Source organism: Rhinopithecus bieti, unplaced genomic scaffold, assembly GCF_001698545.2.
Source record: "Rhinopithecus bieti isolate Rb0 unplaced genomic scaffold, ASM169854v2 scaffold_15252, whole genome shotgun sequence".
Lineage (NCBI taxonomy): Eukaryota > Metazoa > Chordata > Mammalia > Primates > Cercopithecidae > Rhinopithecus > Rhinopithecus bieti.
This window is the reverse complement of record NW_016808399.1, coordinates 1,192,775-1,216,359: the sequence shown is the minus strand read 5'-3', so window position 1 is coordinate 1,216,359 and position 23,585 is coordinate 1,192,775. Positions and strand designations below refer to the sequence as shown.

The 23,585-nt window shown below is 34.3% G+C and overlaps 1 protein-coding gene across 1 annotated transcript in view; it reads left to right on the top strand.

The window, feature by feature from the left end:
• Window positions 1-352: 352 nt before the first annotated feature.
• Window positions 353-23,585, top strand: part of ADGRV1 (adhesion G protein-coupled receptor V1) — a 566,041-nt gene continuing 542,808 nt past the window's right edge. The window contains 10 exon segments of the mRNA XM_017886717.1: window positions 353-535; window positions 3,317-3,466; window positions 4,596-4,691; window positions 6,875-6,979; window positions 9,428-9,541; window positions 11,497-12,062; window positions 12,742-13,012; window positions 13,384-13,713; window positions 19,512-19,688; window positions 22,144-22,367. Coding sequence (XP_017742206.1) covers window positions 353-535; window positions 3,317-3,466; window positions 4,596-4,691; window positions 6,875-6,979; window positions 9,428-9,541; window positions 11,497-12,062; window positions 12,742-13,012; window positions 13,384-13,713; window positions 19,512-19,688; window positions 22,144-22,367 — 2,216 coding nt within the window.

Below are 23,585 nucleotides of genomic sequence, written 5' to 3'. Positions count from 1 at the left end.
TGCTGCTTAGGTTTTTCTTAAAGTGTGGATGTCAATAAATTTTTTACATGAACTAAATTTAATAAGTAAGTTTAACTTGTAACTATTATCTTGGTATAGAAGCTAAAAGCAAAAGTATTTCTGAATAGTAGAAAAGAACCATAAGAGTAGAATCGTGATTTTTAACTTCTGTCATCACACATCTGAGTTTGATGGCTTAGCAGTTGATATATTTATGTCTTAGTTGTTTGCTGTCTAACTCTTCATACTGTGTTTATGTCTATAGACATCACAATCTAATGAAAATAGATTAGATATATTTCGTGAATTTTATATATATATACATTTTGTTTTGTTTTGTTTTGTTTTAGGGATGCCCTCTGCATCTTTATTAGTAAATCTTCTTTCAGCTTTACTCATCCTGTTTGTGTCTGGAGAAACAGAAATAAGATTTACTGGACAAACTGAATTTGTTGTTAATGAAACAAGTACAACAGTTATTCGTCTTATCATTGAAAGGATAGGAGAGCCAGCAAATGTTACTGCAATTGTATCGGTAAGAAATTATTATAGTTCTATTTTTACTGAAATAGATATGAAATTTCTTAGTTTTAATGGCAAGGATTTTTTTTTTTCTGTTTGAGATTTTGAGCAGTTTCATTATGGTAAATGATAGATGATTTGCACATAACACTATTCCATTTTTATCTCTTATAGGTTTATAGAGTGCTCCAACATAACCATGTGCATTTGACAGTACTATTTTTAAAGATATAGACTGATCATTTTACAGTGTTCATGTATTTATTTTAGAACAAGAACTTTTCATTTTGGGTAATTTGGATTGTAGTTATATCTGCTCAGATATACTATCTATTGTAAGGTGGTGTAGAGAAAATGTATGGAATATTTAAAAGTAGAAAACTGACAATAGTAAAAAAAAACTTTAGTTATGTCTGAGAGCTCTTTTAGTGGGAAAAATTAAGTATATTAACTTAAGTGAATGTTAGGTAGAATTTGTTAAACTATAGATCTATCTTGCACACAGTTTAGTTACTGGGTGGATTGTGTGTGCGTGAGTATGTGTCTACTTTTAACCAGAAAGTTATGTCATATGACCACTAAGAACATTGCTATATTTGAGTCTCAAAGTACTTAAACATTTTGTTTGCAAAAATAAAATTTTAAGTGGTAGGTTTAATAATCACATTATGAAATATTATAAAAGAGAAGATGCAGAAAACGACCTATGAACAAATCCAGTGCTATAATTTTAGTTATTTGTGACTAATATCTATATATAGACATTATTTTAGAGTATGCATTATATTAGATAATCTTTTCATATAATTTTCATTGAATCTTAACAATTTTTTCAGGTTCCTTTATCATTTTCACAACTTTTCTTGATGGTGTTGTAATTACTTCCTTATCATTCTTCCTTTTCATTGAGGTTGCTTCTAATTTTTACTGTTATGAATGTTATTCTGGTGAATATATATATGTGTATATATTTTGATTTTTACTTATTTCGAAGTGTTAATGATTTGATTAATTTGCATTTGATTAATGAAATTGATGAAATGATTTTCATAGGCTGAATTACCGTGCTTTTCCGTTTGTTTCAGTGGCTCTTGATAATTCTTTCTTAAAGTTTGTGTCATTTTCTATAGTAAGGTATATTTCCAACACCCTTGACAACTTACTTGGATTTCTCAACTATTTTAAACTTATTTTTATGTATGAGAACTAGGAATTGACTAAAATTTCCCTGTACATGTTTTTTATTGGTACTAAATCAAATATTTTTTCTAGTAGTTAAATTACTCATTTTGAGCTGTTTGGTGAAAGAGATCTCATGTTGATCTGCACAAGGTCATGCAGAATCTTACCAATAATGCGAGACTCTTACTAGTCATGCTGATTTTACAGAATAAGATCTTAAAAAGTTAAGGAAAAGTTTATGATGACTAAAACATTTGAAATGCTGGAAGAATTAGATCTTTATTGGAGATGTGGGAGAATATGAGTACAACTTTAGGTTGAGTTTGGGAAAGAGCATTTTCTTTGAAACGGATAGGAAAATAATTGATTTTCCTGACACATTTTTTGGCAGGCCACATACACCTCTTTCTTTTCCTTCTTTTTTGTCGATATATAATTGTTGTACGTATTTTGGGGGGTATATGTGATATTTTAATATTTGTATACAATGTGTAATGATCAAATTAGGGGAATTGGGATATCCTTCACTTCAAACATTAATTTTTTGTTTGTGTTGGAAGCATTACAATTCCCCTCTTCTAGCTATTTTGATATATTAAATTATTTGATACAATAAATTAATGTTAACTATAATTTCCCTACTGTACTATCGAATATTGGAACCCATTCCTTCTGTTTTTGACTCCTTAACCAACTTCTCTTCATTGTCCTCTTCCCTTCTCAGCCTCTGGTAACCACCATTCTACTCTCTACCTCCATCAGATCCACATTTTTAGCTGGATGAGAATGTGTGGATGAGAAGATGCAATATCTATCTTTCAGCGCCTGGCTTATTTCACTTAATATAATGACCTCTTGTTACATTCATGTTGCTGCAAATGAAAGGATTTCATTCTTTTTGATGGCTGAATAATATTCTGTTGTGTTGCTTTGCATATATACAACAATTTTTTGAGAATTTTAGCTATGATTTGTCTTCTTGTTAGGTTTGCTGTAGTCTACTCCAGATCAATCAAGAGCAGAGAAAAAAATTCACATAATTGCTTTCCTATATAATTATTATTTTTCTGTGTAATATTTGTTTTCATTTCACAGCACGAACAAATGATTTTGTTTAGAATCATTTCTATTTTCTTTTTTTTTGGAGGCGAATTCTTGCTCTGTTGCCCAGGCTGGAGTGCAGTGGTGCGATCTCAGCTCATTGCAACCTCTGCCTCCCGGGTTCAGGCGATTCTCCTGCCTTCGGAATAGCTGGGACTACAGACACACACCACCACTCCCAGCTAATTTTTGTATTTTTATTAGAGACGGGGTTTCACCATATTGGCTAGGCTGGTCTCAAACTCTTGACCTCATGATCCGCCCACTTTGGCCTCCCAAAGTGCTGGGATTACAGTAGTGAGCCACTGAGCCTGGCCTAGAATCATTTGTTTATTTCTGAAGATAAGTTTTTTCAGTTGTTAAATATTTATGATTTTGTTTTGTACACCCTGTCGATAAATATAAAAGTCACTTGATTTATGCTTTTTCTCTTGATTGCTGTAATTAACGTCAGTTTTACTTGTCCTAATACTGTATTAAATAAGAATGATCTATATTTTGCATTTCATAGCTGTATGGAGAGGACAGTGGTGATTTTTTTGACACATATGCTGCAGCTTTTATACCTGCTGGAGAAACAAACAGAACAGTGTACATAGCAGTATGTGATGATGACTTACCAGAGCCTGATGAAACTTTTATTTTTCACTTAACATTACAGGTAAGTCCGTGTTTCCTCCTTATAGAAATTATAAGGAGGACTTATAAAACTTATAAAAATCTTTTAGTACTTAACAACCTATCTATCTAGAGATGAGCCAATTCAGATAACTGGTGGTGGTATTCGTAGAATCCAGAACAGACAACCTGTTCAACATTTCCATAATCTGGTTATTCCTTGATCTTGTCAGAAATTCCACAGCTAGTTTTTGGATCCATTCACCTTACTCAGGAATTGCCATGACACTTGCTCCAGAAAACTTTGCCTTCCCTTTGGCCTTTTTTTCTTTTATTCCTCGCCTGCTACCAGATGTGCAAAGAATGACTGTGACTTCTGAATTCAAAGGACAAGGATACATAAAGCAGGCATGGAAGTGGGAGGTCCCTGTGACTTAAATTCAGAGTACCGATGAGGAAAAAAACTTGAGTAGTCTTAGGTTTAATTGAACTTTATGGCTTCATCTATTAGGTTGAGGCAATGACTCGCTAACAACATTCTGGTGGTTTTTTCTAAAGAGCATTAAGAATTTTTTTCTTGAATAATTGTGTCACTACCATTAAAATGTTTGTGAAAAAGACACTTGAAACAGTTATATTTTGCTCTTTTAAGTCATTCTTTAAAGAATATACTTTTGTGCTGCTCTTGAACATCTGTACAAATGTTACAGAAAACTCTGCATTTTATAAACATAGTTTTAATGTTTTATCTTCAATTTGGTTCTGTGATTCATAGAATAACTAATTCTAAAGTTCCAGTACCTTCAATAGCATGAGAAAAATTACATTGAATTTTTTACTGTGTACTTAATTCTGTTATATTAGTGACAGGATAGTAATTATAACTAATTTATAATATAGTATTACTAGCCAGTGATTATTTATAATTATACTATCATATATTATTAAGAGTCAGTGACTTACGCTTTTCAAAACTTTTTTGAAAATTTTTCATTTGGAACTTCTTAACCATATTGATGTAATTGGAATGTTTACTTAATCTGTACATTAAGATTACATATGTATTTTTATTATATTCTGAATGACTACTTGAAGACAAACTCTACAAAATAAATATTTAATTTATTATTTTATTTTTAATTCATTATTTTATTTTTGGGATTTTATTTTAGAAATCTTCAGCAAATGTGAAGCTCGGATGGCCAAGGACTGTTACTGTGACAATATTATCAAATGACAATGCATTTGGAATTATTTCATTTAATATGGTATGGACACAATTTAATGATACTTGTGGTTGCTAGATCATAGTTTATTAAATTTTAAAAATTAGTTTTCATGATGTTAGCAGTATCATGCTGTCTTTTGATATTTAAATAAAATTTGCTTTAACTTTGTCTCTGTTTCACATTCTATAGACCATTCATTTGTTCTACCCAAGATGTTTGTGAATTGAGGAGGCTTGTATGATCGTGGACATCTGTTGTCCTAATCTCTTTCTGCCGATTGTTCCACCTGACTCCTTTGTTACCACTTTTGTCTTTAATTCAGATATACCACCCATTGCTTTTGCCTGATTTCCCCAAATGTCACCTAAAGAAAGTGTTGTTTGTTTGTCAGACTCTTCTGAAAGTTTGGAGTTAATGGGAGATGAGAACGCATATTGAAATAATACTTTTCAAAAAACTTACTATGAACTTAAATTGAATAGCAGGTGTTACCTCTCTTTAAAATTCTGTAGTCATCCCAACTCTTAAGATTTTCCCATTAATTGATATTTTCTGAAGGTTGAAACTTCATTCCATCCCACTCACTTTTGCTCAATAGTTTATTTTCTATTCCTTAACTGAATTCCTGTGGCTCTGGCCAATCCTATGATCAGAGGGTTTTATGTTTGGAAACAAATACACAAGATAGGGCCCTTCTTTAGATAAATTGTTTCTAGCTCTTAAAATAAAACCAAGTTTATCTCCCAATACAATTGAATTTGGCCACTAAATTTTAGACTCCAGTAACATTCCTGACTTAGAGTCTCTTTGAATCACATTACTAATTATAATTAATAAAACACGTTGCAATACTTCCCAGCTTTTCATTTATTTTTAGATTGCTACTACAATTGGTTGTATTGTATGTCATTTTCTTGGTACCTTAACTTATCTTTGAAACAAGTGGGCTATAGGTAAATATCTTTATAGTGCCGTATCTTCATTAAAAAGGGTATTTGACCAACCTCAGTTTGGTAGAAATTCGGTAACCTCCATTATACTGTCATTTAAAAACATTAAGTTAATTAATCAACCATCTCTTATTTGAATGATAAGGAATTATTAATGATGAAGCAGGCTCCCTTAATTGCTTAATTTCTCTCCATATGGCTTTCTTGCTACACTAACTCCCTGTATATCACCTCTGACCTCACACTGATTTGTTTAAAGGTTTATTTTGTTGTTGTTGACATTATACATCTTAGCCTCTGAGAAATGAATCCTAGTTTCTGGCATGGATCCCAGGTCCCTGACTGCTGGGGGTCTCAGTGCTGCCAGGCAGCCTTTGACATCCTTAAAATTAAACTAAATAACCATTGAGCTCACAGTGGTGCTCAATAGGCTGGCTTTGGTTTCCACCCTGAGGATGATTATGTTGGTAGTGAAAATGACATTGATGATGATGATGATGATAATAGCAACATTTACTGAACCCTCAGTATATGTCAGGTAGCAACATTTACTGAACCCTCAGTATAAGCACTTGATGTGAACTATTGCATTGAAACCTTATCACAACCTTTCAAGATGGGCATTCCTAACCCCAGTTATGGATGGGGCTACTGAGTTTTGCTGTCACCTGGAGAGCTGGCCACTGCTTCTGTAGCTTGTTTGCACTTGGCTGCGTCTGTATTCCTCCTCTCCCACCTTGAGTTTCCACCAGCCAAATCAGCATATTTCTTTTGAAGTCCTCGCTTTCACCTCCTGCAGAGATCCTGTCCTGAAAGTTATTAGCAGTGTCTGCTTTTCACTGACAAGCTGGCTGATGTGGAGAAAGAGGGGTTGTGGGCAGGGCCAAGTGGTGGTCCCAGTGACTTGCTGCCTTGGTCTGGAGGCTTAACTCATGTCTGTCACCTCCTGGGCCCCTGTGAGCATTTGAGTTTGTCACCTTTCAACTAAAAAAACCTTTAAATTCCTCAGCAGAACAGCTAGTTGATGGTAGAACCAGGACAAGAAACAGCATCTTTTGCTTGACTAGTTTTTGTGTTCCCTTTACTCTATTATTTTTAACTTTTTCAGCATTTTAAAGCTATAGTTCATTGACGCTAGGAAATATCACATTCTTATACACAGTGTGGATTGATTTGTCTGTGGAAATTGAGCGTTTCTGAGGTAATAGTTTTTACTGCCTCATACCTCTGATTGCTCAGATCCTCATCATCTGTGCTTGCTCTCCTCAATAGCTTCCCTCAGTCACAGTGAGTGAGCCCAGGGGCAGAAATGAGTCCGTGCCTCTTACTCTCATCAGGGAAAAGGGAACCTATGGAATGGTCATGGTGACTTTTGAGGTAAGTTTACTCCGAAGTAATTTTATTTTAGTTATTTTTATTTTTGAGACAGAGTCTTGCCCTATTGCCCAGGCTGGAGTGCAGTGGCATGATCTCAGCTCAGTGCAACCTCTGCCCCCCGGGTTCAAGTGATTCTCCTGCCTCAGTCTCCCCAGTAGCTGGGATTACAGGCACGCTCCACCATGCCTGGCTAAGTTTTGTATTTTTAGTAGAGACAGGGTGTCACCATGTTGGCTAGGGTATTCTTGAACTCCTGGTCTCAGGTGATCCGCCCGCCTAGGCCTCCAAAGTGCTGGGATTACAGGTGTGAGTCACCGCACCTGGCCCTGAAATCACTTTAAATACAAACACTGGAGTTCATACCAGATGGCTACAGTTTTGAAAATCAAAGTTCCTTGTATAATAAACACGACACAATACAATTAAAATAAAGATGAATACTTTTCTGATCTGATACATTTCATGATTAATATAAAAATGTTTTCCTTGCTGCTTGTGTATACAATGCTTACATGAAATACAAGCTAACATTTTAGATATGTGGGAAAAATAAATCATAAGATAGAATAATAATGTTAATTCTATAAATTTCATAAAACTTTTATGATAAATGTTTTCAAAAATAGGAAATTTTAAAATACCCATGGATTACTTAGGTTTATGTAAAATGATTTAATATGTTGTCTTTCTCCATTTTATTTTTATTTTAATTTTTTTTTGAGACAGGATCTTACTCTGATGCCCCGGCTGGAGTGCAGTGGCACAGTCATGGCTCACTGCACCCTCAACCTCCTGAGCTCATGCAGTCCTCCTGCATCAGCCTTCTGAATAGCTGGGAGTACAGGTGTGCATCACCATGCCCAGCTAAGTTTTAATGTTTTATGTAGAGATGAAGTTGCATTATGTTGCCCAGGCTGGTCTCGAACTCCTGAGCACAAATGATCCTCCCTCTTCAGCCTCCCAAAGAGCTGGGATTACAGTCATGACCCACTATGCCTTTCTCCCACCCCCCACTTTTTTCAGTACATCAAATGGATGGTGTTTATTGCCATTGCATTCCACCATGGGAATCCATAAATGTTACAGGATGTGGCATGAATATGATAAGCTGTGGGTGAGGTGTATTTTTCAGGTGCTAGCTCTAATCATTTGATTTGATTGCTTACTGACCATGTGCCAATCATGGTGTCATCACATTGCTGTTCTGTGAGATACACATTTAAATCTTCAACTAATTTTGTGTTTTCTGTGTTTTTTAGGATCCACAACATGATCATACACTATTTTCAAACATTAGAGTGTTAGCAATTTCAGATACCGGTTTCTTTCCTAATTATTAATGGTAATATCAATAAAATGGAAACTTGTATTTATGTAACACAATTCTATGGAAGCATAGAATAGTTTTGTTCATGCTTGTGGGTGTCCACATCATATGGTAGTTATGTTAACTACACAGAACATAGAACAGCAGAAGGCAATAATGCATGAAAAACATAGTAAACACTAACTAAATATGCAGTAGTCTTGCAAGTTCTACACTGGAAGTCATACACAATTTTTCAGGTACTTAGGAATATGCATTTAGACAATTTTGAAAGTTTTCTGATAAATATTGGAAAATTAGAAAATAATTGGCTGTAGAAAGAATAAATCATCCAGGTTAGAGTGTTTTCAACTTATCTATGGATGTCTAAAGTTATTTTATCAGATTTGTAGCCTGTTTTCTATTTAAATAATTATAAGTAACATTTTTGGAGTGCTTAATATTGCCATATATTGTTGTAAGTGCTTTATATTGATTATAACTGCATACAGATAGCACCCCTCCCTGGCACTCGATCTCTCTCATGCTATTCTTAATTTTTTCTCTATGATACTTATTATCATATAACATACACCCATTCATTTACTTATCATTTATTCCCTTCCTTTAAATGTCAGGTCTATATGGTGCAGAGTTAGCTCTGTTCACTGCTAAATCTTTAGTACCTAGAAGAGATGGAGCATGGAGCATGCTTTTTTTAATGAATGATTTTATTCATTCTTCAACAAATGCTTTTTTTAATGAATGATTTTATTCATTCTTCACATCTTCACATCCAGCTTGTGAAGTGGAAAATATTGGCATTTGATTCTGTTACTTGAGGGAATTTACTAATCTTGAATACCCTTTCTTCCAAGAAGAAATATTTATAGAGTATTTCTCCCTTCAGGTTTAACGTAATGCTTGAGAAAAAGCAGCTCATAGAAACCACGTACTTTAATGCAGTTATAGTCAATATCTATAATTACGTTATAGGACCTATTAATTTGAAGGGCAGAATGATGTAATTCCTTCAGAACATCTTTAAACTTCAGATTTTTGTCAGCTGACATCACAATGATGCTTTCTCAATCTCGTGAAGTATTTTGTATTTATTGACGGCATTGTGTGTTTCTTTTCAGGTAGAGGGTGGCCCAAATTCCCCTGATGAAGATTTGAGTCCAGTCAAAGGAAATATCACCTTTCTCCCTGGCAGAGCAACAGTAATTTATAACTTGACAGTACTCGACGATGAGGTTGGTTAATGTTACATACCCAAACGGGACAAGGACCCTGTGTTGCAGGACACAGTCCTGTATAAACTTAGTGTATTGTGGCCAGTCACACCTCAGCTATAAATAGCTATTTTGGAATACATCTTCTTATTATTTATCTTACTTAATTCACATTAAATTTTACATCTAAAAGCTGGTGAATTTGAATATAACTGGCAACCATACATAATACAAACATTTAAGCATTTTGTATACCCTGATAATCTATTTGTGTTAGTGCTTTCAATTTTGAGCAAGAACAGTACTAACCTAGAATAAATATTTTACCACAAAAGCAAAGAAAATTCTACTTAAGTTGATATTCTTTTGTTTGGATATTTTAATGTTCACATTTATGGGAAGGTTTTATTATTTTCATATTTCACATTGAAACTACCAAGGATAGAGATACATGATACAGCTAGCTTAATTGCTAAGAAAATAATGAATCTGAGCAATAATGTGCAAGGATGTCCCCCACATGAGCTAAACAAGAGAAAACATGACTTTTTAGAAAAGAAACTATATTTTGCCAGAAAAGAAAACAAAAAGAAAATAGCTGGGAGTTTGTAACCCTCCCTCTACCCTCCTACAAACATTCCGAAACTAAATCACAAGAAACCTCAAGAGAAGGGAAAAAAATGTATTAGAGTATTAGAAGACATTATTAGAAAAGAGTTCTTCTCTTGAAAAAAATAAAATATTTGGAAGCATTGATATCTCTAGTTCCTCTGGTTCTGGAAGCAAGCAAAAAAAAACCTTTTGTTTTAAGATCTCAGAGCACTGGGCCGGGCGCGGTGGCTCAAGCCTGTAATCCCAGCACTTTGCGAGGCCGAGACGGGTGGATAACGAGGTCAGGAGATCAAAACCATCCTGGCTAACATGGTGAAACCCTGTCTCTACTAAAAATACAAAAAATCAGCCGGGCGTGGTGGCGGGTGCCTGTAGTCCCAGCTACTCAGGAGGCTGAGGCAGGAGAATGGCGTAAACCTGGGAGGCGGAGCTTGCAGTGAACTGAGATCCGGCCGCTGCACTCCAGCCCAGGCGACAGAGCGAGACTCCGTCTCAAAAAAAAAAAAAGATCTCAGAGCATTGAACGGGCTATAATTTGGGGAGATGATTAATTATACCTTTTGATTGTAAATTTGAAAGATCAATCAAATCATAACATTTTATTTTTAAGATAAATAGCTTTGCTTTTTGTATTGCTACTGATGGAGGTAAAAGTATGCATTTTTTCTTCACTTTTATTTCTAAAATAGAGTTTGTGGTGAATGAAAAGCTCACACAGCACTGTGGATATTAACCCCAAGATTTCTCTGCAGGAGCATTAAAAAAAGGGGAAAAAAAAGAAAAGCAAAATTGCACTTTAACAGTGTCAACATTTTTCCTAGTAGTGACTCTTACAGCTTTTTCTCCAGGGAGGCATCATGTGTATCTCGAAAAGCATATATTGGTGTCACATGTTTAACTCCTGAATTAACCATTTGGAGAAAAGCAAGAGTAATTCACAAGGAAAACTAACAATTTTTATGTAATGTTTAACGTACTTTCCAGATTCTTAGGTATTATTAGACTTTCAGTACTACTTCTAACCCTACCAAACTGATAAAACTGATAGAAATGTATGACAATTTTTTACTATTTAATCTTTGGAGTTATCCAAGGACCAGTTAAGGTTGAAAGACATTATACTTGTACTTCATTAGTTGTACTGTTGCTTCATTACGTTTTCTTTTCCTGTCCAAAATACGTTATTTACCTGTGGAAAATATTTTATTAATTGGAGACTAAACAAGCCTTTCTATTTGCTCCCTCAGTTAGAGAATTTTTATTTCTGTGTAATTGTATTGAAACATAATGACTTGTTACACTTTAGTCTCTTTCCAGGTGTTTTGGCTGTTGATGTTTTGCCTCTGTTTATATTCCTTTAACAGGTACCAGAAAATGATGAAGTATTCTTAGTTCAACTGAAAAGTGTAGAAGGAGGAGCTGAGATAAACACCTCTAGGAATTCAGTTGAGATCATCATTAAGAAAAATGATAGTCCCGTGAGATTCCTTCAGAGTATTTATTTGGTTCCTGAGGAAGACCACATACTCGTAATTCCAGTAGTTCGTGGAAAGGACAACAATGGAAATCTGATTGGATCTGATGAATATGAGGTTTCAATCAGTTATGCTATCGCAACTGGGAATTCCACAGCACATGCCCAGCAAAATCTGGACTTCATTGATCTTCAACCAAACACAACTGTTGTTTTTCCACCTTTTATTCATGAATCTCACTTGAAATTTCAAATAGTTGATGACACCATACCAGAGATTGCTGAATCGTTTCACATTATGTTACTAAAAGATACCTTACAGGGAGATGCTGTGCTAATAAGCCCTTCTGTTGTACAAGTCACCATTAAGCCAAATGATAAACCTTATGGAGTCCTTTCACTCAGCAGTGTTTTGTTTGAAAGGACAATTATAATTGATGAAGATAGAATATCAAGGTATGATTTATTTTAAATATATTGCTACCATTATTTTAATATATTATTCCAAGATTTAAGTTTTGTGGTGTTGGACACAACAACGAACTGTTAGAATATGTGTAATTTTTTTTCTACCATGGCTTCACTGTTTTCTTTCTTATTTGGAGTGTGATTTAATTATGCAAATGATTTATAGTATAGTAGTTCCCTAGGACACATTCACATATCCACACCTTCATATTAAAAATGTTTTTTTTCCACCAGGTGTGGTGACTCACACCTGTAATCCCAGCACTTTGGCAGGCTTAGGGGGAGGATTATCTTAGGCCAGGAGTTCGAGACCAGCCTGGGCAACAAAGTGAGACCCCCGCCCACAAAAAATAAAATAAAATAAAATAAAAAGATTAGCTGAGTGTGGTGGTGTCCACCTGAAGTTCCAGATACATGGGAGGCTAATGCAGGAGGATTGCCTGAGTCCATGAGGTTGAGGTTGTTGTAAGCTCTGATCACACCATTGCACTTCAGCTTGGGCAACAGAATGTGACCCAGTCTCAAACAAAAAACAAATCAGTTGTTCTTTTGTTACATAGATTCTGTTTTTATCAGTGTCTAATGGACAACTTGACATTGGGAAAGCTAATCTAAGGGAAATAAAGTGTACTATGTGACAATATGTATTTCTCTTAAAACATTTAAGATTTGAAGAAATCACAGTGGTTAGAAATGGCGGTACCCATGGGAACGTCTCTGTGAATTGGGTGTTGACACGGAACAACAGTGATCCCTCACCAGTAACAGCAGATATCACCCCAAGCTCTGGAGTTCTCCATTTTGCACAAGGGCAGATGTTGGCAACAGTTCCTCTTACTATAGTTGATGATGATCTTCCAGAAGAGGCAGAAGCTTATCTACTTCAAATTCTGCCTCATACAATACGAGGAGGTGCAGAAGTGAGCGAGCCAGCAGAGGTATAACTCTTGTTATGCTTTATGCTTGTTAATATTTCTGTGCTGTAGAAGAACCAAAGAATGTGATCATACACATCAACTTTATGTTTAGTTTGAAGGGACAAGAAAAACACTGGCTTTGGAAAGATAGTTTTCTTGTTCAGTATTCCTTCTGAAAATAAATATTTTACTCTCTAAAAAATTCCACAAACTGATTTAGGAACATTTCCAAATCTGTTTTTGGTTCATCTTTTACTCTATTATGTGTAGGAAGTCATCACTTTTAGACATGAAATATTAATATTCAAATTAGAATAACATGGAAAATACAGGATTTGATAATCTCAGATGTGAGAATTCTATACTTTAATATTTTATTCCTTTATCTGCAGCTTTTGTTCTACATTCAGGATAGTGATGATGTCTATGGCCTAATAACATTTTTTCCTATGGAAAACCAGAAGATTGAAAGCAGCCCAGGTGAACGACACTTATCCTTGAGTTTTACAAGACTAGGAGGGACTAAAGGAGATGTGAGGCTGCTTTATTCTGTACTTTACATTCCTGCTGGAGCTGTGGACCCCTTGCAAGCAAAAGATGGCATCTTAAATATATCAAGGAGAAATGACCTCACTTTTCCAGAGCAAAAAACTCAAGTCACTACAAAATTACCAATAAGAAATGATGCATTCCTTCAAAATGGAGCTCACTTTCTAGTACAGGTACTTTTATTATTAAAATAATCGTAATTTTGGTTAACCCTCAAGTGTACTAATCTGTATGAAAGAATTAACTAAAATTATTTTGACTTTGTTATTTTCTGTCATTTATATTTTGTTACTAAAAGTTATTTAGGTAGTTGGAAGAGAGATTATGCCTGCTCCTGAGGTATATAAGGATGAAGAAGACAAGAATTTTTACCAAAGTTAATATTTTAATTACGTGACATTAAAAGTACGCCAGACGTGAAATGCCAGTCATGCAAGTCGGACTGTCATGGATAACATAGTAGAGTAACTTACAAACTATTACAGGGGAGAGCAAGAGAAAGAGAGGCTAACTATGCTTTGAATTGATTTGAGAAAATATGACATAGGAATAGGATTTGTAGGATAAGTGTGTTTTCATAATGAATATTACAAGGGAAATATTTCAGAAATAAAGCAATATGAGAATTTTTTTTCTTTTTTTCGAGACAGAGTCTCACTCTGTCACCTAGGCTGGAGTGCAGTAGCACGATCTCAGTTCACTGCAGTCTCCACGTCCTAGGTTCAAGCGATTTTCCTGCCTTAGCCTCCCGAGTAGCTGGGATTACAGGTGCCTGCCACCACACCCGGCTGGCTAATTTTTGTATTTTTAGTACAGACGGAGTTTTGCCATGTTGGCCAGGCTGGTCTTGAACTCCTTACCTCAGATAATCCACCCGCCTGGGCCTCCTAAAGTGCTCGGATTATAGTTGTAAGCCACCGCGCCTGGCCCAAGAAAAATTTTATAAATACTTTTAAATAATATGCTAAAAAATCAATTTCTTTGTCTGGGTAGGATCTCTGTACCTTCAGCTGTTTAGTAAAGTCTCCATAACATATCCTTCCATTTTACATATTTCATTTCTTCTGCTAACCAAAATATTTTTATGGCCAAAGTGTAAAATATCTGCACTCATTTATGATACTGTTGTTGTTTTCCATGTGTTGATTGCTTGACACTTAAAATCCAAAATCAATAAAGAGTGCTTATTAAATTATGTAAACCAATTAAATACAGAATCAGGTAGTGTGAATGGACTGACAAGGAAAGAGCCAAAATCTTATGTTGCCATACATTTTGCCAACTGAAGTATATAGCAAATTAAATATTCTATTTCACTAATTTCTTTGAATCTTACCACATTTAAGTATGTTTCATATTTTGTCTAGTTTTTTTTATGATGGATTTATTATTCCTTTCTCTGGAGTTTCTGATTGTCCCTTTTCTATATGTTATCTTCACTATATTACTGAGACCTTGCTGCTATCTTCCTGTGCGTGTTGAATGTTGAGTTTAACTAAACTAACTGCTTTCTATGCTTGTTTTACATCTGTTGTCTGGGATGTTTTTTACTGAACTCCTGAATTTTCTTAATCTCTTGCCTTTCCCTTCTGGGATTATGCTGTATTTTTATTGTACTATATCTACCCTCAAACACATGTGTTGAAAGTATATATGTAAGGTAAACTTTTTGAGTCTTTGAGCATCTGAAATGTGAAATTTTATACTCATATTGATAGTTTGGCTTGGTAGAAATTTCTAGATTAAAATAATTTCTTCTTCAGAACTTGAAAGGAATTGTTGTTAAGCTTCCAGAGTTGCAGATGAGAAATTTGAAGGGAAGGAAATGATTTATCTTTTAGATAATTCGATCTTTGTCTCTGAAAGCTTTTTACAACTGTTCATTGGTGTTCTGAATTTTGTAAGACTGTGTCAGCACTTGGTAGGGTGACTGTTTTCATTTTGAAGACTCCCGCCTTTTTTTAAGCTGAGCCTCCAGGCATACTTGTGCTGTTAGTGCATTTTTCGAGAACTCTTGTCCAAGGGGCTTAGTGGGTAACCTGTTATGGGGATGTAGGATTTGTCAGTATGTAAGCGACACCTTTTTGTAATATATCTACACAGAGGGAGGCATTTGCCATCTTCCCCAGAGCCCTACACTAATGGCAATAGATCCTGATCTTCACCTTTATTATTATTAATTTTTGTTTTCTTGCATCTCCTCCAAGTGGGAAGATTTTCATGTGATGTGTGCTTCTACTTGTGAGGATAACTCACTCTCTGGAGGACCCTTGGATTTTTCTTGGAGTGGAAAGATAGGGAACATGGCTCTATTCACAATGGTGTCTGGTTTGTCCTGTGGCTTATGGATGCCAGGGAGTCTAGATCTGTGAAGTGAAATACTGCAAATGGCCATGCACATGACTTGGGCCCTTGTGAGCATTAAGTTAAAACAACTAGAATGCTGCCACCAGAACACATTTAGAGCTATATTTAGAAACTAAAAAACAAAACCAAAGAAACCCTCTGGCTTTATACAAAAACATGACATAATTTGTTTGCTTTTAAAAATTGATTTTATTAATATGGAAATGCATACTGATTTTACCAGTTCACACTTACAGTAGCATTTCTGAAGTTTCAAGACTGTCTGGGATACAATTTGTTGAGTTTCAGAATTTAATGGAATTTTTTTGATGTCAGCACTTGTTTGTCTTCTTTGCTGTCGGTGTCCTCAGGTTTCAGGGTTTCAGAACATTCTCATAAGTATATGTTCAAGGATTTTTTTGGAATTTTTTGGTGCCTAGTGTTCTCCCTTTTGTTTGTCTCCAGTCTGGCATCATCTACAACTCATACAAGAACCAGATTATTAAAACAAGTGGAGTGAGGCCAAGATTTTACACAGTTGCTTTTGCTTTCATGGAGGCCTGGGCATTCTGGCATATGTGGAATTGTTGCGGTGATGTGATAAAAAGTTTAAGAATTGATGATGCAGAAACGTTGTTCTGGAGTTACAGAGAACGTTTTTGTTATTTTAGCTTTCTAATTTCTTTTCTCATAATGCCTCAAAACTAGTTTTTACTATAGATAGAGACAGTAAAAACTGTGCTAATATATATAAAAAATCTGTACCAATATCAGTATCCTCTATGCTAAACTTTTAATCTTTTGAAAGGTCCAATATTTCTATCCAAGTAGCTGCAGAGAATTCTTGTATAAATACATCCTTTGTATGAGTCAGGTATTATACTAGCTACTCTGCCTCAGTATTCTATATAAATATGACAATTAATTTTGATAACACTTGAAAACTAAGAAAAGTTGAAGAAGGATGTAATTAATATCTGATTTTGGTGATCCTGGGTTAGAAAGTTGCACCACTAATTTCAGACTCAATTCTTTATGTATCTCTCTATATAGTTAAAAAACAAAGGTCTTACAGTGCAGTTAATTTAACACTTGCTTAGGGGGAAGAAGGCATTATTAGTCACTGACATAAATCATTGAGGTTCAAAACAGTTGTAGGTTCTGGAAGGCTGGTTGGAATAAGAGGGTTGTGTAGTTTTCATAGTACATAATAGATGAGCAACTCAAGAATAGGAAGCCTCAGCCTCTGCATGCAAAGTTGAATGAAACTAAAGAAAGAAGAATTCTTTAGTCGCTCCTCATTCTTTAGTAACCCTCTCAGCTAAATACATTAGTCTGAGGTGCAGCTTTTGGCAAGCATGGGGTTACTAATGTGCTGTCCCAGTGGCAAACTATCTGAAAGTAAAGAATGATTCTTTATGAATGAATAGAGCAGTTTGATTTAGCAGATGGAACCCAGACAAAAAAAGGCTTATAGGCTAGGAAATAAGCCATGTACAATTAACATTTTCTTTTCCATCAGTTCATTTCATAACTGTCTGTATTTTCTTTCTAATTTGTCAAAAATACTATATGTAAGATTAATTGTATAACGTTTTGATAAGTGTAGGGAAATATGACTTACATATTTCTTTCTTTTAGAAAGTTTTGAGTAAAAATGTATTGATTTTTTCTTGATGCTTAACACAGTGTTATCTGTTTAGCTCTTTTTGAATATACAGCAATGAGAATGTTCATTCACAAACATGTGCTTGGTCATACGTGACCACTGTATTTTAGAAATATCTTTGCTTTATAACAATGCACACCCTTATATTTATATACCATTCAAATATATGTATTTTATTTAACTTTGTGCTATTTTGTAAGATAAATATATATGTGTATATATATTCCTTTTCTCTAGAAAGAATGACAATTATGTGACTTTATTTATCTTTACATTTAATTTACATTGCGAAGTAAATGCAGTATACTAAAATCACGTTTTATTTTATGTGATTTAATCTGTATGCCAATACTTGACAAAATTGATCAATCTAATTTTTTTCTTTTTTTGAAAGAATATTTACCAAAACCAAAATTATTTATGTCTTTCTCCTGTATGTGATTTTTTAAAGCAAAATATGTGACATTTAANTATATGTGTATATATATTCCTTTTCTCTAGAAAGAATGACAATTATGTGACTTTATTTATCTTTACATTTAATTTACATTGCGAAGTAAATGCAGTATACTAAAAATCACGTTTTATTTTATGTGATTTAATCTGTATGCCAATACTTGACAAAATTGATCAATCTAATTTTTTTCTTTTTTTGAAAGAATATTTACCAAAACCAAAATTATTTATGTCTTTCTCCTGTATGTGATTTTTTAAAGCAAAATATGTGACAGTTAAAAAAGACATTTACTTTTATTCATTAACATGTACCATTCATCACAAAGTAGGAGGGAAATCAGTACCAGTCCTGTCCACGTGTGGAAAATCAATTTAAATCACAGTTCTACTGGTGGTTACTTAGTGTCATCATTTCAATATTATAAAGCCTAACAGAGGGCTTTAAAGAGTGGGAGAGACATGTTTTATTAAGTTAAAAGTTGCATTTTATTGTAATATTTAAAATCCCTGTGGTTTTTGCAGTTCTGTAATGATTACCTATTCCTGCACTCCTGAAGTGAACACTGTGTGCATTGAGAAGTTAGATTTTGAAAAGTTAGAATATTGAAAACGTTGAATGTGATTTATCAGAATTCTTATAGAGCTCAGATTGTGTAGAAGGGAGGAATTAACAAATATTTATTGTGAAGCTGCTGCAGTTTCAAGTCTATGTCAAGCCTATGTCATGTATTGGGAAAATGCTGAAAAGGACACAGACCCATAAGAGCTCTACAGACCTGTTGGGAAGTAAAAATCTGGAATGCATCAAATGATGATAAACCAGAAATATGTAAAATGTATAACTACAGGGATACTATATGTTATACATTGCAGTTCTTTAAATGTAAAGAAGCATGAAGTTATTAATGGAGTTCTGAGTGGTCTTCTGATACTGAATTTTGTCTGGAGGAGAAGGAAAATGGGGGATGATTGGAAGTCTGGGTCAGTGGAAGACAGGAAGGAGATGTGGACGACTGATATTTGGCTTTAAGGTCAAGGTAGTTGGATGTAGGTGGCAAGGAGGAGAAGCAGGTGGTGGCACTGGCGATGATACTAGTGAAGGTGCATGAAACAGGGACAGTGATTTCTGTTTTGGATATTGTATATGTAAGGTGTTTGTGTGACATTTATATGATGTCTGGTGGCAGTTGGCTATAATGATTTGAAATTAGAGGGAGAGATGCAGAGATGCAGAGATTATGAAGGAGCAGGCATAAAATTATAAGATAAAGGGTTTAGGGAGACCCCTGGGGAATTATAATTGAGAGACAGAAAGAGCTCCAGAGGCCAGGAAAGGAGATTGAAAAGGGATGGTGAATGAGGGAGGAAGAGAATAAAATTGCCAAGTTATTGGTGACCTCTACCTATGCTTACCTTGTCGCCCCATGCTGTTACGCTTTTTTAAAACATTTCTATTCTATCAATTCTTATTACTTTTTTTTGTGTTTTTGTTTATTATAGTTGGAAACTGTGGAGTTGTTGAACATAATTCCCCCAATCCCACCCATAAGCCCTAGATTTGGGGAAATCTGCAATATTTCTTTACTGGTTACTCCAGCCATTGCAAATGGAGAAATTGGCCTTCTTAGCAATCTTCCAATTATTTTGCATGAACCAGAAGATTTTGCTGCTGAAGTAGTAAGTAGGCTCTTTCTTACTGATGGGGGCTAATGAATATGAAGTAATGTACAGACACTATTTTAAAAATAGGATCAGCATAGCACTGTTTTTAAAATAGGATCAGCATATAGGGTTAACAGATCTTAAACAGCTTCACCATGTACAAGAAGCTTTCAGTATGTCATTTGAAATAGGTAACTGATGAGTATGTGATTTTCCCATCATCTTTTACATTATTAGATAGAATGAAATTAGAATTAATTACTCACAGTGAGTGTAGGATATTTTGATGTGACAGCTTTCAGACAGTTCTATGACATTCGATACTACAGTGGTAGCCAAACATAAACTTTTTTTTTTTTTTTTTTTTTTTTTTTTTTTTGAGAGAGGATTTTACTGTGTCATCCAGGCTGGAGTGCAGTGGCGTGATCTCAGCTCAGTGCAACCTCTGCCTCCTGAGTAGCTGGGACTACGGGTGTGTGCCACCACTCCTGGCTATTTTTTAAATTATTATTATTTTTAGTAAAGATGGGGGTTTCATCATGTTGTCCAGTTTAGTACCCAACTCCTGAACTCAAGTAGTCCACCTCCCTCGGCCTCCCCACGTGATGGGATTGCACACGTGAGGCATTGTACCTGGTGTATAAACCTTTTCTTTCTTTTTCTTTTTTTCTTAATGGCCAAGACATGGCACCACAGGTGTGCTTGACCTACTTCATTTCTGAGCATTCCATATGTTTGGGTTGGAGTGAGGTGGCCAGCTTGGGTCTTATGCTTGATGATGGAGATGATGGTGGTAAAGCTGTGGAATGCTAAATCTTAAGAATTTTTTACTTTATATATACAATATATGTAAATTTTTGCATATAGACATATAAAAATTTCACATGCAGAGCACACCATCCCTCCCCTTCAACCATGCCCTGGTTGAATTTCTCTCTTAGGGAGGGCTCTTCTTTAGCCTTACCATTTCCTGAGTCATAGTTTGTCCAAGACCTTCTCCAAATCCCCCACACTTAAATTTGATTTAAACTGAGTTGAGGTTTAGATCAGAAAGGAGAGTTGTTTTTGTTGTCAAAGCCTTATGTTAAAATATGGTGACCTCAATTTCCATTGTATATTAGCATCAGTAAATGGACAGAGAAGTTTCATCTGTCAAGATGGTTTTGATTTTCATGTTTTCTGAAAACTCTTCTAAAAACAGGAAAGCATTTAGTTTTCTCTTAAGGAATGGATTGCTTTTATTTATCTTAGATAGCTGTACATTTACCATTTCATATTTTTCCCTGAAGAAAAATTAGCTTTTAGGAAGTTTTGGGCTCCTTGGACCTGCATTCTTCCCCTCTTGGGAAACAGCAGAAAAGCTAGGAGTTTTCCTTTGTTTGTTTCAGATACAGCCTGGATGATGCCCACTCCCTCAAGCTGATTCAGGGTCCCAGCCCTCTGTTACTTCTTGTGTCTTCCATAAGAATCTTTGCTCACTAGTCTCAGGTTATGACCATTGTAAGGTGAAGTAGCAGAATGATTAATGGTGAAAATATCTTGTTTTTTTCCAAGATGAGCGTAAAGGGCAAAGAAAAAATAAAACAGGATACTCCTCTTTTAGGAGCATAAAAAGAATAGCATAATCTAACCATTAAATATTCCTTTATATTCTTCCTTTGAAAAAACTTCATCATGATCTATAGTGATGTTTTATTATATATTTTAAAGTGTATCGCCCTTGAATGAAACCACCAAACATAATTTGAGTTTCAGAATTATTATAATAGCTTCCATTTATTTGGCTTATACTGTAGAGAGGCACTGTTCTAGATACTTTACTTAAACAATCTGTAATCCTCACTGCAAACTTGCAAAATAGGAATCATTAGCTTTATTTCACACGAGAAAATTAGGATCAGAGAGGTTAAGTAACTTGCTCAAGGTAACCCAGAGTCATGATAAAAATATATGATTTTATTTCTATGGTATTTATCCTATTGGTTAGAAACGTTTTTTTAAAATTTTGTCCCCATCACTTAGGATGTATTTTATATGACATGATTTTCCAGTTTTAATCACTGAAGTTTATTTTTCAGTTTATATTGTGATAGTAAGTTACTTCTATTTTCAGAGAACCTCTAATGGAAATTTATTCTTTAGCAAGATAGCTCTATGTTTTTCACAATTCTTTGAGTTTTAAAATATTTGATATCTTTTATCAAGAAAACCCAGATTGGACACATTTTTGGGTGAGGGGTGTTTTGTATATAAATTTGGTTAGCAAAATTAATAAAAATATATTTAAAGTTATTTCCATGCTTAGAGGATTGTTTGGTTGTGTTTTAATGCATTTAATAGTTCACTTCTCTATATAGAATACATATGTTCACACAATAATATATGTACAAACTAATAGCAATACCAAAGCTTATATAATTTCTGAACATATATTTTGGAAGAAGTTATTCTGTTCTTTTATTTTTATAAGGTATACATTCCCTTACATCGGGATGGAACTGATGGCCAGGCTACTGTCTACTGGAGCTTGAAGCCCTCTGGCTTTAATTCAAAAGCAGTGACCCCAGATGATATAGGTCCTTTTAATGGCTCTGTTTTGTTTTTATCTGGGCAAAGTGATACAACAATCAACATTACTGTCAAAGGTGATGACATACCGGAAATGAATGAAACTGTAACACTTTCTCTAGACAGGTAAGAACAAAACAACCAAGTGTTTAGTAATATTTATGTTTGAGTTCTCTTCAATAACTTTGAAATCAAGAAATAGTGTTATACTGGCCTTCAGACTGTTCTGTTATTTGTTGATGGCTTCTGATTAGACTATGAGTATAATTATATCTTTCAGTGAATTTTTACCCTGCTATTCATTGTGAAGAAGCACTGCAGAGAGAATTTATGGAAGGTATCAGATAAATATGAAACATAGCTAATATGTTGTTATATTAAAAAAAAGGCACAAATCTAAATCTAAGACGTTAGGTTAAACAAATCTAAATCTAAATCTAAAACGTTGTGTTAAGCAAACAGTTCTGCTGGCTTTATGTTCAACAGAAGAGAGGACTAGAGCTGGTGAGTAAAAAGAAAGCATTAATCTTCATATAATAAAATTCTCTTTTTTACATGGATCTTAAACATTAATTTTATGATTATTTTCCAGAGAATAAATACTTGCACAAAATTAAGAGATCCTCTTCAGTAATAATTAATAAGAATCGATTTAGCTTTTCTCAGTGGGTAATTTATATTTAGAAAATTTCACGATCTTTCAAAGAGTTTTTTTTCAGTAGTTTAGAAAATCCTTTCTAAATATATAAAATACTGTGTTTAATGACTTCATAATTTTAAAAAATTAGGATCAATCTTATCCCTGACACAAGTCTCTTTATATGAAAGTTGATGCATATTAGAGAAGGTTACTGTGACTTTTGGAGGGTTTTGTGCAATTCATGTTTAGAAACAATAAAATTCACAGATAAATTCAAGGGACATTTTGTGTTACATTATTCAAGACTAAAGTAGTAAAAGTTATTTTATATAATCCCTGGATCTCTCTATATCAATGTCTTATAGATTTTTCTTTGTAGGTGTCTTGTCTAAACACATTTTAAAAAATCTGATGAGTAACTGATTTTTATTTTTATGTGAAAGAAAAGTATAGAATGTAGGCAACAAATTATTGAATGTCCACTGTTCCTTTTGCTTTCTTTCAAAACCACATTGTGTTTAATTCCTTTCTTATATAAAGAGTAAAACAAAACAACAACCAAAATACCAAGCAAACAAAAAAAACAAAAAGCAAAAACCAATTTACAACACACACGCACACACACAGAGTCTAGATGACTTACGGTTTTTTTGTTTTTGTTTTTGTTTTTTGTTTTTTTTTTTTTTTTTTTTTTTTTTTTTTTT